The sequence below is a fragment of the Coenobita brevimanus genome, chromosome 8 (genome assembly GCF_032717465.1).
Source record: "Coenobita brevimanus isolate Jiangsu-jjx chromosome 8, ASM3271746v2, whole genome shotgun sequence".
In the NCBI taxonomy this organism is placed as follows: Eukaryota; Metazoa; Arthropoda; class Malacostraca; order Decapoda; family Coenobitidae; genus Coenobita; species Coenobita brevimanus.
In genome coordinates this window covers 18,477,759-18,492,891 of record NC_136961.1, presented here as the reverse complement: position 1 = coordinate 18,492,891, position 15,133 = coordinate 18,477,759, and the positions used below count along the sequence as shown (strand labels likewise).

The window sequence follows — 15,133 nt, the reverse complement described above, 5'->3', positions numbered from 1 at the left end:
CCCAACCAGGCCACCCATCTAGCCAGAATAAGGGACCAAAGAGGTGTATTGCTAGCTGCAGGGCGCACCATGCAGCATCACTCAACCCCCAGGACTCCCGTCTCCCAGCATTACGGGACGCCACGCACGGCAAACATGTGGGGAGGCAACAGTCCCACCCTAGATGGAAAATGGGGGACAAATGGGACAAATGGGACTGACATCACCAGTAGGCCTCCTCTACCAGTGATGAAGGGGGTGCTTGGTCCACGACACTGACAAATGCCGAACCCTACAAAGGTAGGCATGCCTCCAAAGTAGGTGGCACTGCCAGCCACGCTTCAAGCCCCGCCACCACGTCAAGGTGACCCCCCTCAGTGGGGAAATTGATCTTTAGGCCTAGCTCGGTGCACTTGGCATGCAGCCGAGAAAGGGCCAAGTCCGCCTGTGTGAAGAAGTCTCTCCTAATAAAGACGAGGGCCAAATCGTCAGCATAGCAAAGAAGATTTATGCCAGGCCCATATTCCTCAGTTAGGAGCTCCTCCATCAGGATGTTAAAGAGGAGAGGGCTCAAAACGCTTCCCTGGGGGGTGCCATTAGGATGAGGATGAAAAGGGGAGAGGTGCCCCTGAAAGCAGACCCCCGCAGTGCGGTCACTGAAAAAGTCCCGGACCCAGGATATGACCCTGCCCTCTACTCCCCTGGCCGCAAGAGCCGCCAAGAAAACAGTGGGGTTTGGCAGTTCGAAGGCCTTCTCAAGGTCGAGGAAGATGGCCATACCCAGTCCGCCCCTCAGCTCCCCAAGGAATGATGCAAGGCAGTGGGTGGCACTCCTGCCTGGATGATAGGCATAAATCCTTGAGTGCAGCGGTCCCAGCCGCCAAGCAAGACGAGCCCGCACAACCTTCTCAGCTGTCTTAGCAATGCAACTGAGCAGGGAGATGGGGCGCATGACAGTGGGATCGCGAGGCTTCGGAATCGGATGGATGACCGCCATCTTTCACGACCTCGGTAGACGCCCCTCAGACCACGAGAGGTTGTGCAAATCAAGCAGACACTCTACCGCGATCTCCAGCATGTGATAAAATGGAGTACGTGACCCCGTCGAGCCCCGGCGCAGTATCCTCCCTGCGCCTCAGCGCTTTCTGAAGCTCTCCGCTAGTGATTGGACAGTCAGCGGGGTCAGGTGTATCACACGCTGTCTGAATGGCTGCAATGTGAGAGGCGGACAGCTGCATTTGTAAGGCTCGGACGGACTGCGGGAGATTGGAAGAGGCTGAGCGGTCGGCGAAATGCTGGGCAAGACGGCCGGCCTCAGCGGCAGGGCCAGGGTGGGAGGGCGGATGAGGAGGACGTGGATCAGAGATGGACCTGATTCTCCCCCACATCTCACGGAGAGTGGAGTGAAAATCTAGGGTATGACACCATCTGATCCACGCCTCCTCTTTAAGGCGACGCTTTTCAGAGACCACATGCCGAGTGACAGCAACCAGGTACCGGCGGTGCGGAGATGTCCAGCGCCGCCGGTACTGCTTGCGTGCTGCATTGAGCCTCCTGTTCAATTCCCTGACCCTGTCGCAGTAAAACCAGCCGTCCTGGTAGCATCTCGCCGAGCGCCGCTGCAATGGAATGGCAAGAGAGGCAGCATGCGAAAAAATATTTGCTGCTTGATCCGCCCAGCTCTCGAGGTCTGAAGCGGGAGAAGATGTTGCAAAGGCCGCCGTGAGAGTACGGTCAAAGGCCGCCCAATCCGCCTTGTGTAGATCCCACCATGGTGTGGGAGGCAGGGGAAGGCGGGAGGGGGGCGAGAGGCAAGCCAACAAGAAGAACAAAGTGGTCACTCGCAAGGTGGGGGTGGAGTGATCATGACCCCAGGCCTGACAGTGGGGTTGAAACAAAGGAGAGGTTGAGGTGACCTCCCCCAATATGGGTGGGCTCTGTCATGTCGTTTAAGAGGGAGACACCACCCATTTCCTCCAGAAGTAAAGAAATGTGCCGTCCTGCTTCATTGGACTGAAGAGGCGATGATAGAAGGGCGTGGTGGGCGTTAAAGTCACCCCCTATATACATGGCTCCCCTGGCAGCCTGGGAGAACAGATCACCTAACTCCAGGGTGCCTCTCTGGCTCCGATATACATTATATACCGTCAGGGGTGACGTTGACAGGTGTAGAACCACGCCCTGGACCTCCACATCAGATCCACAGAAAGGAGGACGGTCACAATCTGTGCATGCAATGTGGTCCTGGACCAGAACGGCACACCCTCGTGTGACGCCACGAACATACGGGAGGAGATGGGTGGCGTAACCCGAGAGACGAAAAGTGAAACTATCCGGGAGCAGGGTTTTTTGCAGTAGGATGAAATGGGGACGGTCCCTGTTGGCCGCCTCCTGCAGAAGCAGGAGCTTGAGCCGTGCTCCTAAACAGTTCCACTGAAGGAGTCGAAGGGGGGGGCTGTCCCGCCGTCCGGAGACAGACAGAGACGGACATCCTCCAGCAACGGAGGTGAGGCCATGGCTGTCGAGGGTGCCACGACGGGCATCGGTTGTTGCTCTGGAAGGGGGCGAGGCCGACTCTGCTGAGGGGTGGAAGACAGGGCAGCGGCCTTCCTGGGCTTGGCTTGCTTGAAAGAGCGAGCCGGCTTGCATGGGGGAGTCCGTGGTCCCCTGTTGAGCGAGCCGGACGTCGAGGGGCAGGATGGGTGTCGGGACCATGTGGCTTCCTGGCGATTGCGCGATCGACGATGCGATCGGCTGCAGAGGCGATTGAGGCTGCCTTGAGAGTGATCCCCGGTTTGAGTGGATGCCTTAAAAGGATATCCACCGGCATGCGCCGAGGATATCCCATAACCGTCGCCCTTGTAGTCTGGGCGCCCTGCGAGAGCTCCACGAGCTTGACAAATGGGGCCTCCTCCTCCGCCACTGCCTTCAGGCGCAGATAAGACTCCTCCTTGGTAGGGATCAGCATGCAGCTGTCGTCGCGGCCGTATCGATTCAAAGCCACTAGGCCCATCAGGTGTTGCTCTAAGGGCGCTACTGCATCGTACCTCGTGCTGAACCCCACCTGGAGGGGAACGCGAAAGGCCGGGAAGGACGAGTGAGGAGGTGGAGGAGGCACGACTGAGACTGAAGGGCGACGAGAAGAGGGAGGCTGCCATGGTGCCAAAGTCCTGGATGCAGGAGGAACGGTGTTTCCCTGCGGCGCTCACCGTGGTTTGCGTGCCACAGTTATAAAGCCGTTAGCATCCTCAGTCCTAGCAGCAGGGGCAGCTCCAGTGGGAGAATGGTCGGCAACGGGTGCCTGTGCAGCACAGGCTCCATTGTGTGGAGATGGCATGGCAGTGGTAAGGGCCTGGCGGCGTGGGCATTCAGCAGTAGAGGCAGCAGTAGGGGCATGAACAGAGGGCGTGTTGTTATGGACGGTAAGCGGAGCCGAAGCAGCTTCCTCCATAGCCTCATGGACACGTGCAACCTTAGCTGCACGTGCCAAAGTGGGAAGGGGGGCTGAAGCGACAGCCCTCGCGCGGGGAGCCTGCCCTTTAGTGCGACAAGAAGTAGAGGCAGAGACGTCACCAGACATCAACGAGTGAGAGCTCGCATCTGAGAGACGCCGCTCTCGCTTTGTGACTGGCGTGGCAGCAGGGCGAGTCGTCCTCTGCTGTGACTGGGATTGGCGCGGTGGCCCCGTAGGCCTGGGGATCTGGGTCCGTCTCATGTCCCTGAGGGACAGTCACACAAACACACAAAGACGCCACTCACATAGACACCCAAACAGATACACCAACATTTACTCTGAAAGAACAATAAACTTAAGAAAAAGCCGGCAGGTTCCTACAGTGACGGGCTACCTATGCTCCCCGCGACGTGGGAGGCCCCGCCACTGCCCCTTTCGGGTCTTCCCTAATCTATCAGAGCCGCTCTCTGTGCTTCGTATAACCAGGCCCTAATGGCCCCCCCTCATGGAACTGCCCTAACGGCAGCCCTTCAGGGTTCGGCTTCGTACCACGCAGAGAGACGCTAACGGCGGCCAAAAAAGAAGAAAAAAAAAAACACCCACACGCCCGCAAACACACTCACAAAACACCCACACACTCATACACACAAGGTCGCAAGGCTATCTGTCAGAGACAGAGTCCACACAGAAACAGGAAAAAAAAAGAGAAAAATCGCCTAAGTAAATTTGGCTAAGTCCTGCAATGCCCAAAAATAGGAAAAACTCCCCAAAATGCTTCCTCAGTAACTGAGGCAGAGTCCAACACTCGAGAGAGACTGGCGAGAGGTCTGCTCATCACGAGAGCTAGGCAGGGAGTGAGTGCATCGGTGAACCTTTGTGATCTGTTGATTCGGCTGTAGGTAAAGTGGATTTGTTGATCATACAGCCATGGCATCCATGGAAGAGCTACGCAAAATTCGCACAAGTAAGAGAACTCGGGTGACAAAAAAGATTAATGAACTTCGAAGATTTGTAGTTGACTGTGCATACAGTGTAGTAGTTCAGAAATTTGATTTAATTAAAGGAATTTTCCATGATTTCACGCAAGCACATAATGAATATCATAATGCACTCACTGATGAATCTGATATTATGGCAAGTGACAAATATTTCGAAGAAGTTGAATACAATTATATTGATGGTTTGCAAGGTGTTAGTGATTACATTCGGAGAGGTTCGAAGGTTAGTGCTCAATCACAAATGAAATTCACCGCTGAATCTAATTCTGTGTCTTACGTTAAGTTGCCTCCAGTGCCGCAACCTGATGTTTTCAGTGGAAGACCTGAGACATACCCTTTGTGGAAGGCATCTTTCAACACTTTAGTTGGAAAGCACAATATTGGTTATGATGAAAAGATATTCTACCTTAAACAATATACAGTTGGTGAAGCTCAGAGCGCTATTGAAGCCTTATTCCTTTGTCCTGACGAGTCCTCATATGAAGCTGCACTTGACATACTTGAAAGGAGGTTTGGTAAGCCGTCTGTAGTTGCTTCTGCCTTTCACAAAATATTGGAGAACTGGCCAAAGGTTGGAGAACGCGATGGTAAAGCACTCCAGGGATTTTCAGACTTTCTGGCCCAAATATGTGTTGCCAATCTTTAGAGATTTTGAGTGTTGAATTTGAAAATAAGAAAATCTTGAATAAATTACCAACGTGGCTAGTAAATAAGTGGATTGAGTTTGTAGTCGAACAAGGTTCTTTGTCCAATTTTGATAAGTTTTCTGATTTCATAAAGGCTAGGGCCATAATTGCAAATCATGCACTTTGGGCTGGTCATTCATCACTGCATCAGTCCTCCAGCACGAAGAGGTCACAACTGCCTAAGTTTGATTTGAGTGTTCAAGGTCAGCCACATGTAATTCAGTCAGACCTGGCTGCACGGCAAACCCAGCATACACAAGTGGGGTCCAAGAGTTGTCCTGTTTGCGATGATGGACATAAAACTATTAAATGCTCCGTTTTTAGCAACATGTGCTTAGCAGACAGAAGATCTACTATCCGCGACAAGAACATGTGCTTTGGTTGTCTGGGCAGTGGGCATTATAGTAAGGGATGCAAAAACCGGCATGTTTGCGATGTGTGTTCGAAAAGACACCCAACATTGCTTCACGACTACAGTTTGCAATCACAGAATGACACAACTACGACTTCCGACAATGTCAATTTTGCTGCTGGCGCTAATTCTAGTATCAACACCAGCAATCGTGTCACCACCATGATACTACCTGTCATGCTGCGTCATCCATCAAGTGATAAAGAGGTATTGGTGTATGCACTTTTGGACACACAATCTAGCACTAATTTTATGACCGATGAAGTTGTGAAGTTGCTAAACGTGTCAGGTCGTCACACTACATTGGATCTAACGACCATTAATGGGCGTATGAGTGTGCCCACTTTGGCTGTCGATGGTTTGGAAGTGAAGTGTGTCCGATGGTCCTTACTTTGGGATTTCGTCATGCTATGTGAGAGAATCCATACCTTGCAGGCGTGAAATCATTCCCACCAGTGACGTCATTAGCAAATAGCCGCATCTTTCTGGCATTGACATTCCCCAGTATTATGAGAATGCACCCATTGGTCTTCTAACTGGTTACCATTGCTCTCAGGTTATGCATCGATTGGAGATAGCGAGTGGAGGTGATTCAGAGCCTTTTGGGTGGAAGAGAAGTCTTGGTTGGTGTGTTGTGGGCGCAAATTGTGCTGATGTAAATGCTCATGAAACAGACGAATTGGGAACTACACACATTGTACAAGGTGTCATTGCATTGAAGACTGAATGTCATGAGATGATGTTGGATGTTGATGATACAGAGGTAATTATGCCTGGGATGGATGAGAAGTACAGTGTAGAGGATGTGCGATTCGTGGATATTATGTCAGAAAGGATGTACCAGAGAGATGACAGACATTATGAAGCTCCTTTACCTTTGAAATACGAGGCACCATTTCCTTTGAACAGATCCATAGCACAAAGATGCTTAATGAAGCTAAAATATAAATTTCAAAAGGATCCAATCTACCATCAGAAGTGATACAGAAGATGTTTGATAATGAGTTTGCTGAAGTTGTTCCACCAGAGGAATTTCTCGCCAGTTGGCCGAACTTGGTATATTCCACACCATGGTGTGCAACAATCTAACAAGCTGAGAGTGGTTTTCGATTGTAGCTCGGATTTTCAAGGTGTTAGTCTGAATGACAGGTTGTTACAGGGCCCCAGTTTGATGAATTTGTTGTTAGGGATCCTGTTCAGATTTCGTCTTGAACCCATTGCTCTCACTTGTGACATCCAGAATATGTATCACCAGTTCATGGTCTCTCCTGGTGATACAAACTTGTTGAGATTCTTGTGGTGGAACAATGGTGATATTAGCTCGAACTTTGTTGATTGCAGAATGAGAGTTCATTTGTTTGGGGCCACTTCTTCCCCAGGAGTTGCCACATATGCGCTAAGAACGACTGCTAGTGATCATGGTTCAAAGTACGCTGACGAGGCATCGCAGTTTGTCCAGAAGAATTTTTCTGTGGATGATGGTGTTACCTCTTCTGTGAGCTCCGCTTGTAAATTGATTATTGAAACTCAGAAGCTTCTGGCTGAAGGTGGTTGCAAATGTCACAAGGTGATGTCAAACTTTCAGGAAGTCATGAATGGTGTGCGCATTGAAGACAGAGCACCAACACATGAGTCCAAATTGCACAAAACTCTAGGTGTTTTATGGAATGTCGAGACAGATGAACTTAATTTTCCCTTGAACTTTGACAGAGGCAGTATGACTCGCAGAGGCTTGCTTTCCACTCTTGCTAAGATCTATGATCCTCTCGGTGTCATGTTTCCACTTGTTCATCGAGCAAAGTTGTTGTTACATCAAATGTGTCATGACAATTATGGATGGGATGACATGTTGTCTGGTGACTTGTTGCAGAAGTATGAAAGGTGGTCTACTAATCTTGATGAGATTGGGGAAGTCACCATTCCTCGTTGCGTCCACTCGAGCGAGAAAATGTCAGCTTTGGAAATGCATCACTTTGCCGATGGTAGTTCTACTGGATATGCTGCCTGTTCCTATCTCAGGTTTCTGGATGAAGATGGAAGGATCAGTGTTGCTTTCATGGTTGGTAAACGCAGAGTCTCTCCTATTAAACCAGTACTGAGTATTCCTCGCCTTGAGCTGATTGCGGCAGTTCTCAGTGTACAACTTGCAACTAAACTAAGGAAGGAGTTATGTCTGCAGTACACGGAGTACTTTTGGACGGACAGTACTGTTGTACTCGGATACATAAAGAATGTATGTGTGAGATTCAAGGTTTTTTGTTGCTAATAGAGTCAAAAGGATACATGATGGGTCTTGTCCTGAACAATGGTTTCATGTTAACAGTGCTGAAAATCCTGCTGATGATGGATCACGTGCAGTTTGGTTAGAACGTTGGCTGCAGGGACCAGATTTTCTCAGGAGATCTGACTTGAACATCCAACGATTCAGCCCAGCAGTATCCTCCGACGATGTAGAAGTGAAGTGCTTGAGCAGTCAAGGTGATGAATCTCAAGTAGTCCATGTGTTTATCTACAAAAACTGGTTTAGTATTTTAAGATATGGGCTTGGATTTTAAGGTTCATTGACAACTGTAGAGGTGCAAAAAGGAAAGGAAGCTTAAAGGTCGAAGAAGTGGAGAAGGCCAAGACTTCTGTCATTCGAACAGTTCAAAGATCATGTTTTGCAAAGGAATTCGGGAGACTATCGAGTCAGAAAACAGTCTCTCACAGTAGTCCTTTATAAACTGGATGTGTTTTTAGATGAAGACGAGATGATACGTGTTGGTGGTAGGATTCGAAATTCGGCTGTGTCTGAAGAAGTGAAACTGTCATAAAAAGACTTTGTAACTCCTTTGTATGTTACTTGTAGAGAAGTTTTATGTATTAGATTTGTGGACGAGCGGTTCTTATACTTGAGTAGCTTTGTAAGTAGATAATCTTCTTTCCCATTTGTCATTCAATGACAAGGAGAAGGTAAAGAATAGTATGGGACTATTTTTATTTGTCTTGGAAATATTAACAATTTCTCACACAGAGCGAAGTATAAAGTAGAGTCCCACCTGCTACCTCCTGTCTCGCTCTCTCTCTCTCTCTCTCTCTCTTGCCCATGTTGCTAAGCCCTTCTCCCCACTACCTGCCTGTTCTATGGCTAGCTTCCTTCATCCTCTCTTTCCTAAATTCTGGTGTAGCAGGGGTTGTGTCACGTGTGTTCCCTGTGATTGGAAAGTTCTAGAAGCCTGTGTGTGAGTATGTGTGTATGTGTGTGTATGGTCACTAGGCGCTGTCGTGTGCCTATAAAGCATTCCTTGAGTTAAGAGTGTGTAAGCATGTTTAGCATTGCTCGATTCTTGCAGACACAGTACCTTCTCATCATCTGACTTCTTGCTTCTATCTGTCTCTCTATCTATCTATTTATCTATCTATCTATTATGATTTGTAAATATAATATGGAGTCCTAACATATGCTCGGCATACGCCACTGGAGGTCCTCCGACAGCAATGATCATTGACATTTGCTAATCTATTAGTATATAATATTGATTATAATATTGTATACATATAACATTCACAGTAAATAGCAATTCCCCAGTAATATTACATTTTGAACAAGTTGTATACATTTTGTGAGATGTGTATGTATAACAGACATACGCATATAATTGTGCAACGGTAATACTGCTAGGTTATACATGACATATTGAATTATCACTTAAGTAATGTCTAATATTTCACCTAACTTGTATGATGGTACTGGTAATACAGAATTGTCGTATAATGGTATGACTTGACATAATATTGTAGTGATACATAATTGTAATATTTTATGAATTGTTACATAATATTGTGGTAATGCATAATTGTGTTGGCCTTATAATTGTAGTTACATTTTGTTAATGCAACTGTTAGTGTCTTGGCCTTATAATTGTCGTTAAAGTTTCATAAAAGTTACATCTTGTTAATGCATCTGTTACATAATTGGCAAAGTGTAACATAATGCAATCGTTTGTCGTTACATAATTGTTACATATCGTTGCAGTTACATAATTGTAGTTAAAGTTACATAAAAGTTACATCTTGTTAATGCAACTTTTACATAAATGGTACATATTGTTTGTAGTTACATAATTGTAGTTAAATTACATAAAAGTTATATCTTGTTAATGCAACTGTTACATAAATGGTACATACTGTTTGTAGTTACATAAGTGTAGCAAGTGTATCATAATGCAATCGTTTGTCGTTACATAATTGTTACATATCGTTTGTAGTTACATAATTGTAGTTAAAGTTACATAAAAGTTACATCTTGTTAATGCAACTGTTACATAATTGGCAAAGTGTAACATAATGCAATCGTTTGTCGTTACATAATTGTTACATATCGTTTGTAGTTACATAATTGTAATAATTGCAGTCCTATTATATGAATCCGGTCATGCTGCGGTCGATGATAGTGATGATGTGACATGCCACTGGCTCATGGAGACAATAATTTGCTTTTTTGTTTGTAGTTTATGTGGTTTTTTGGCATGTGTTGTAACACTTACACTTATATTCATTTGTTTGTTATGTGATCTAACTCTATTTCTCTCGTTTTTCTTTCTTACTTTTTTTTTTTTTTTTTTTTTTTGATGTATTGATTTTCTATAGTTTGTTTTTCTTCGCTTGTGTACGCTTTTTCTATGTTGTTCATGGTTGCATAATCACTGGCTAATTTCCTTGGGATACTTTTTTAAAGTTTAGTTTATATTGCACAGATATTATTGAAAATGATATTATATAGTCCCATATTTTATTTTATTTAATATATATATATATATATATATATATATATATATATATATATATATATATATATATATATATATATATACACTATATACAGTATTAAGTATATACACTGACTTTTTGTTCACTTGTACCTATCGTGGGCAATATATGTGTCAGCACTGTGTGGAAATCATTGTCTTCACGATTGTGTTGAAGATGTTCACTCTTGCTAACGTCATTTGTGTTTTCCATTTTTTTTTTCTAGTTTTTCTTGTAACTTAATTTATATGTTTCCACTAGGTAGCTTTACTTAATAAATGTTTAATACAGTTCTTTTAATCGCTCACTGAGTAACTGTGATGGTATATTTTCTTTATCACTTTGTTGATGTAATAATGTATACCTGTATGTATGAAACACGTATTTTATGTAGGTATAAATGGTAACACTCGTTGGTAGTAAATAAATGTTATAATAAATGAATGAATATATACAGTGTAAAATATTTATTGTTGGTGATTATTTAGTGTTTGAGTTATGCAGATAACTAAAGTAAGTATGTGTATTTAAGCTGTAACTATACAGCAAGTTTTATATGTTTGTGCAGAAGCTTATTGTCTATCACTGTGTATTGTATATATGAAGTAACTATGTAACTCACTAATTTTTACCGTGGTGGGAATGGTGTGAGTGGTGGTGCAGGTGGTGAGTTGACTGACGTGGCGTCTTTTCAGCAAGCACGCATGATGACGTCGACTTCCCACACTGGTAGCTGTGGTGAGTGAATGAGTAGCGATGAGTAACTTGAGTGAAGATGAGTGAGTAAGATGAGGTGTGAATATGGACTTGGTATTTTCTTCGTCGTCTTGACCTCTTCACTCCTGCGTGAGCGGTGGAGGTTGGGTGGATGTAGCAAAGAGAGGAGGGTGAGGTCTGGTGGTTATGAGTTATGAGTCGTGTCTCACTCTTCGTTTGTTTGTTTCGTTTTTCATTGTCGATGTTTTCTCGGTCCTTTTCTCTTGTGATTTACTCGTTGTGGGATGAAGACTGCCGCTACTTGTAGGTGCGTGTAGAAGATTATATAGACGAGTCGTAGAGTTGGTACTTGTAGTTGATTGTAGATGGTTGTAGTTCGTTGGTTCGTCGTAGAAATTTCAAGATTGTATCAGTACTTTGTTAAACTACTGGCAAGACGTCGTGTGATCACTTCTACATCAGCGTGATGATCGTGGAGACGGAGGGGGCTGGTTGGAGAGAATACTGTCAGGAGCTGGTTGTAAGTTGTTGATTGTGAGAGGTATTTTTTTGTTTTCAATCCTGATATTTTGTAGGAATTCACTGTTGATTCGTAGAGAAGGTTCGTATACGTTCGCTGCTACCAAATGTCATAAAAGACTGTGTATGTTACTTGAAGAGAAGTTATATATATTAGACTTGTGGACGAGCGGTTGTTATACTTGAGTAGCTTTGTAAGTAGATAATCTTCTTTCCCATTTGTCATTCAATGACAAGGAGAAGGTAAAGAATAGTATGGGACTATTTTTATTTGTCTTGGAAATATTAACAGCCTCTCACACAGAGCGAAGTATAAAGTAGAGTCCCGCCTGCTACCTCCTGTCTCGCTTTCTCCCTCTCTCTCTTGCCCATGTTGCTAAGCCCTTCTCCCCACTACCTGCCTGTTCTATGGCTAGCTTCCTTCATCCTCTCTTTCTTAAATTCTGGTGTAGCATGGGTTGTGTCACGTGTGTTCCCTGTGATTGGAAAGTTCTAGAAGCCTGTGTGTGAGTATGTGTCTATGTGTGTGTATGGTAACTAGGCGCTGTCGTGTGCCTATAAAGCATTCCTAGAGTTAAGAGTGTGTAAGCATGTTTAGCATTGCTCGATTCTTGCAGACACAGTACCTTCTCATCATCTGACTTCTTGCTTCTATCTGTCTCTCTATCTATCTATTTATCTATCTATCTATTATGATTTGTAAATATAATATGGAGTCCTAACAAAACATCCATTGATTTTGCCTTCTGATCACCAGCTATCCTTTCTGATTATCCAGTATTTCCATCAGAAAACCCATCATCAGGGTAGAGGGATGACGTGCTCTGAGGTTCGCAGCCATGGTTTCTGGATATTATCCTTACAAAGACTGGTGAAGAAGCTGATTCGCACATGCGTGACTTGTTTTCGTCTGCGTGGCAGGCCTGTATAGCAAAAGATGGCTGATCTGCCAGAGGACAGACTGTCCCCATGTTCTCCATTTTGGTTCTCGGGCTGTGATTCTTTTGGCCCTTACATTGTGAAGTCGGGTCGCCGAAAGTGTGAGAGATATGGTGTGCTGTTCACTTGCTTAGTGAGCAGGGCTGTGCACATCGAAGTCGTTCACTCTCTCACCACAGACAGTTTGCTCAATGCATTTAGAAGGTTTGTCGCCCTTCGCGGTGCTGTGAGAGAGATCAAGTGTGACCAAGGCACTAATCTGATAAGTGCAAGAAATGAGTTGTTGAAAATGGGATGTGATATGGTCTTCAATCCACCTATATCAAGCCACAGAGGTGGGGTGTGGGAGAGGATGATTGGTGTTGCCAGACGAATCATTGAAGGCATCTTGTGTGAACATGGGTCTCGTCTCGATGACCAAGGCTTGATGACTGTGCTGTCTGAAGCCACATCAATTATTAATAGTAGACCTCTCAACGTTGACCACATCAGTGATCCTCAGTCTCTTGAACCTCTGACACCAAATCATTTGATCACAATGAAATCGAAGGTCATTCCTCGTGCTCTGGCCACAGTGGATGCAGAACGATCCGACCTGTATGCGACAAAAGAATGGCGTCGTGTTCAGTATATGATAGACTTGTTTTGGTCACGATGGAAGAAGGAAATCGTTCAGCAGCATATGTCTCGAGCTAAGTGGAATACTCCTAGACAGAATCTAAAGATAGGTGATCTGGTTTTAATCATAAACGAACAGTGTCATCGTTCATATTGGAAATTGGTGTGAGTCATTGAAGCTCAACCATCTGAAGATGGTTTGGTGTGCTCAGTAAAGGTACAACCTGCTGACCAATCAGTCTTAAAGCGCCCTGTCCAAAAGTTAATCAAACTGTTGAGTTATTAAGATGCAGGGCACGATCCCCGTCAAGGAGCCGGCATATGTATGTTTGACTGTGTATGTTTTTTGATTGCGTAATTATAATGTATTATATGTATGTGTTTATTATATATGTTTATTATATGTATATGTGTTGTGTTTATATTGATTGTGTAATTATAATGTATTATAATTAGGGGAGCCATGTGACTGGAATCATGTATGAATCCGTGAATGCATTGGTGAAATTTCAACTCTGGTAAAATTTGTTTGCTTTTGTTGTACATTATTGTGTTGCTATTTTCTGTATTATGTATTTGTCTTGTGTTAGTTTAATGTTGTTCATTTTGTTTGTGTCCCGTTGTTTCATTTGTATGGGTGTTTGACGTGATGATTCGAGAGGTGAGGTGTGGGTTGGCTTGAGAGTTCGGAGTGATTCATCAGAACCGGTGACCCAAGGCAGCTTGATTGCCGCGGACGCGGGCGTGCCTTCAGTTGAGGCTGGGGCATTGTCGCGGCCGGGACGTTGGCTAGTGTTTTATTGGATGTACAGTTGCTCACCCATTTGAGAGCCCAGTTATCGCAATAGAAGGTGTGTATAGCTTAACAACTTGTGTGTATAAAACATAAATGACAGTTTCAGATTTCTACTGATGTATACATGAAATACGTGTCAATACTTTTGTTGTTGTTACGATGTGTACTTGTATTGCAGTTCACTCTACGCTACTCAATAAACTATTGAGGGCAGTCGGACTTTATTGATCTTCTGGGCGGGGACGGCAACAGTGAACTTCTAGCGACCGACAATGACATCGATAGCCTGGCACCGTAACTGCTGCACCTGTGTTCATTGTTCACCGCGGCATTGTTGATGCCACTCTGCACTCAGAGTTGTCGCTCATGGTTCATCTCTGTGCCGGCCACCAACAGACTGTTACGGCCTACACCAACATATGGCAAGAGTGCATCGGTTGTTGTTGTTGTTGGGATATTTGTCCCACCATAAATGGTGGGGACACGGGCAAACAAGAGAGCCCATCAGAGGTGCGCATAAGGCGCAAACATGAATTATCGAGGGGGAAGGTAGTCCCTGACCGTTTGGAGTAGAATATTGAGGGGAGCGCAGGTGACAATGCCAGCAGCTTCCATAGAGTCATCTCCAGACCGTGCCAGTGCTGTGGCAGGTTGAGGCCTAAGCATGGTAGTGGCAGGGCAGTAATGCAGATAGTGAATGAGCGGCTCCATAGGACTAGCTAGACAGTGGGTACACGGGTCTGGCTCTGCGCCAATAATCTGCCTATAGCCAGGGAACCCCAGACGCAAACGCCTGAGCCTCACTAGAAGATAATTAGGTGTACTCGGAGGAGGTGACAGCAGGGAGTAGGACGTGGCAGTGGCATACCAGGTAGCAGAGCGAGAGCCCTCCGTTTCCCAAAGCCAATGATCCTCTATGGATTGCCCGCCAATGGTAGCATTTAGAGTGCGGATGAGGTGCGATGGGCCGGGGAGCAGTGGAAATGATATATCAGGGAGAGAGCAAGCTGCCCTTGCTGCACCATCCGCAAGCTCATTGCCGCGGATACCAACATGTCCAGGGAGCCAGTGGAGGATGATATTAGCACCCCTGCGGACAAAAAGGGATGCAAATGTATAAATAACCATGAGAAGAAAGATATTGTCCTGAAGGGGAGTCTTTGCAGGGAGGAAAGAGAGTCAGTATGAATAATGACTCGGTGGCGATGATGGTGATGGGCGTGTCGC

At 45.4% G+C, this 15,133-nt stretch overlaps 2 protein-coding genes across 2 annotated transcripts; both read left to right on the top strand.

Annotated features, from left to right (window-relative positions):
• The first annotated feature begins 5,445 nt into the window (after positions 1-5,445).
• LOC145406777 (uncharacterized) lies at positions 5,446-7,795 on the top strand. Its single transcript, XM_080277876.1, has 3 exons — positions 5,446-5,895; positions 6,086-6,292; positions 6,557-7,795. Exons 1-3 carry the CDS (start codon positions 5,446-5,448, stop codon positions 7,793-7,795), a joined length of 1,896 nt encoding a protein of 631 aa, XP_080134002.1.
• A 4,695-nt stretch (positions 7,796-12,490) lies between these two features.
• On the top strand, positions 12,491-13,279 carry LOC145406768 (uncharacterized). Its single transcript, XM_080277868.1, has one exon. The coding sequence runs from the start codon at positions 12,491-12,493 to the stop codon at positions 13,277-13,279; it is 789 nt and encodes a 262-aa protein (XP_080133994.1).
• Positions 13,280-15,133: the final 1,854 nt, after the last annotated feature.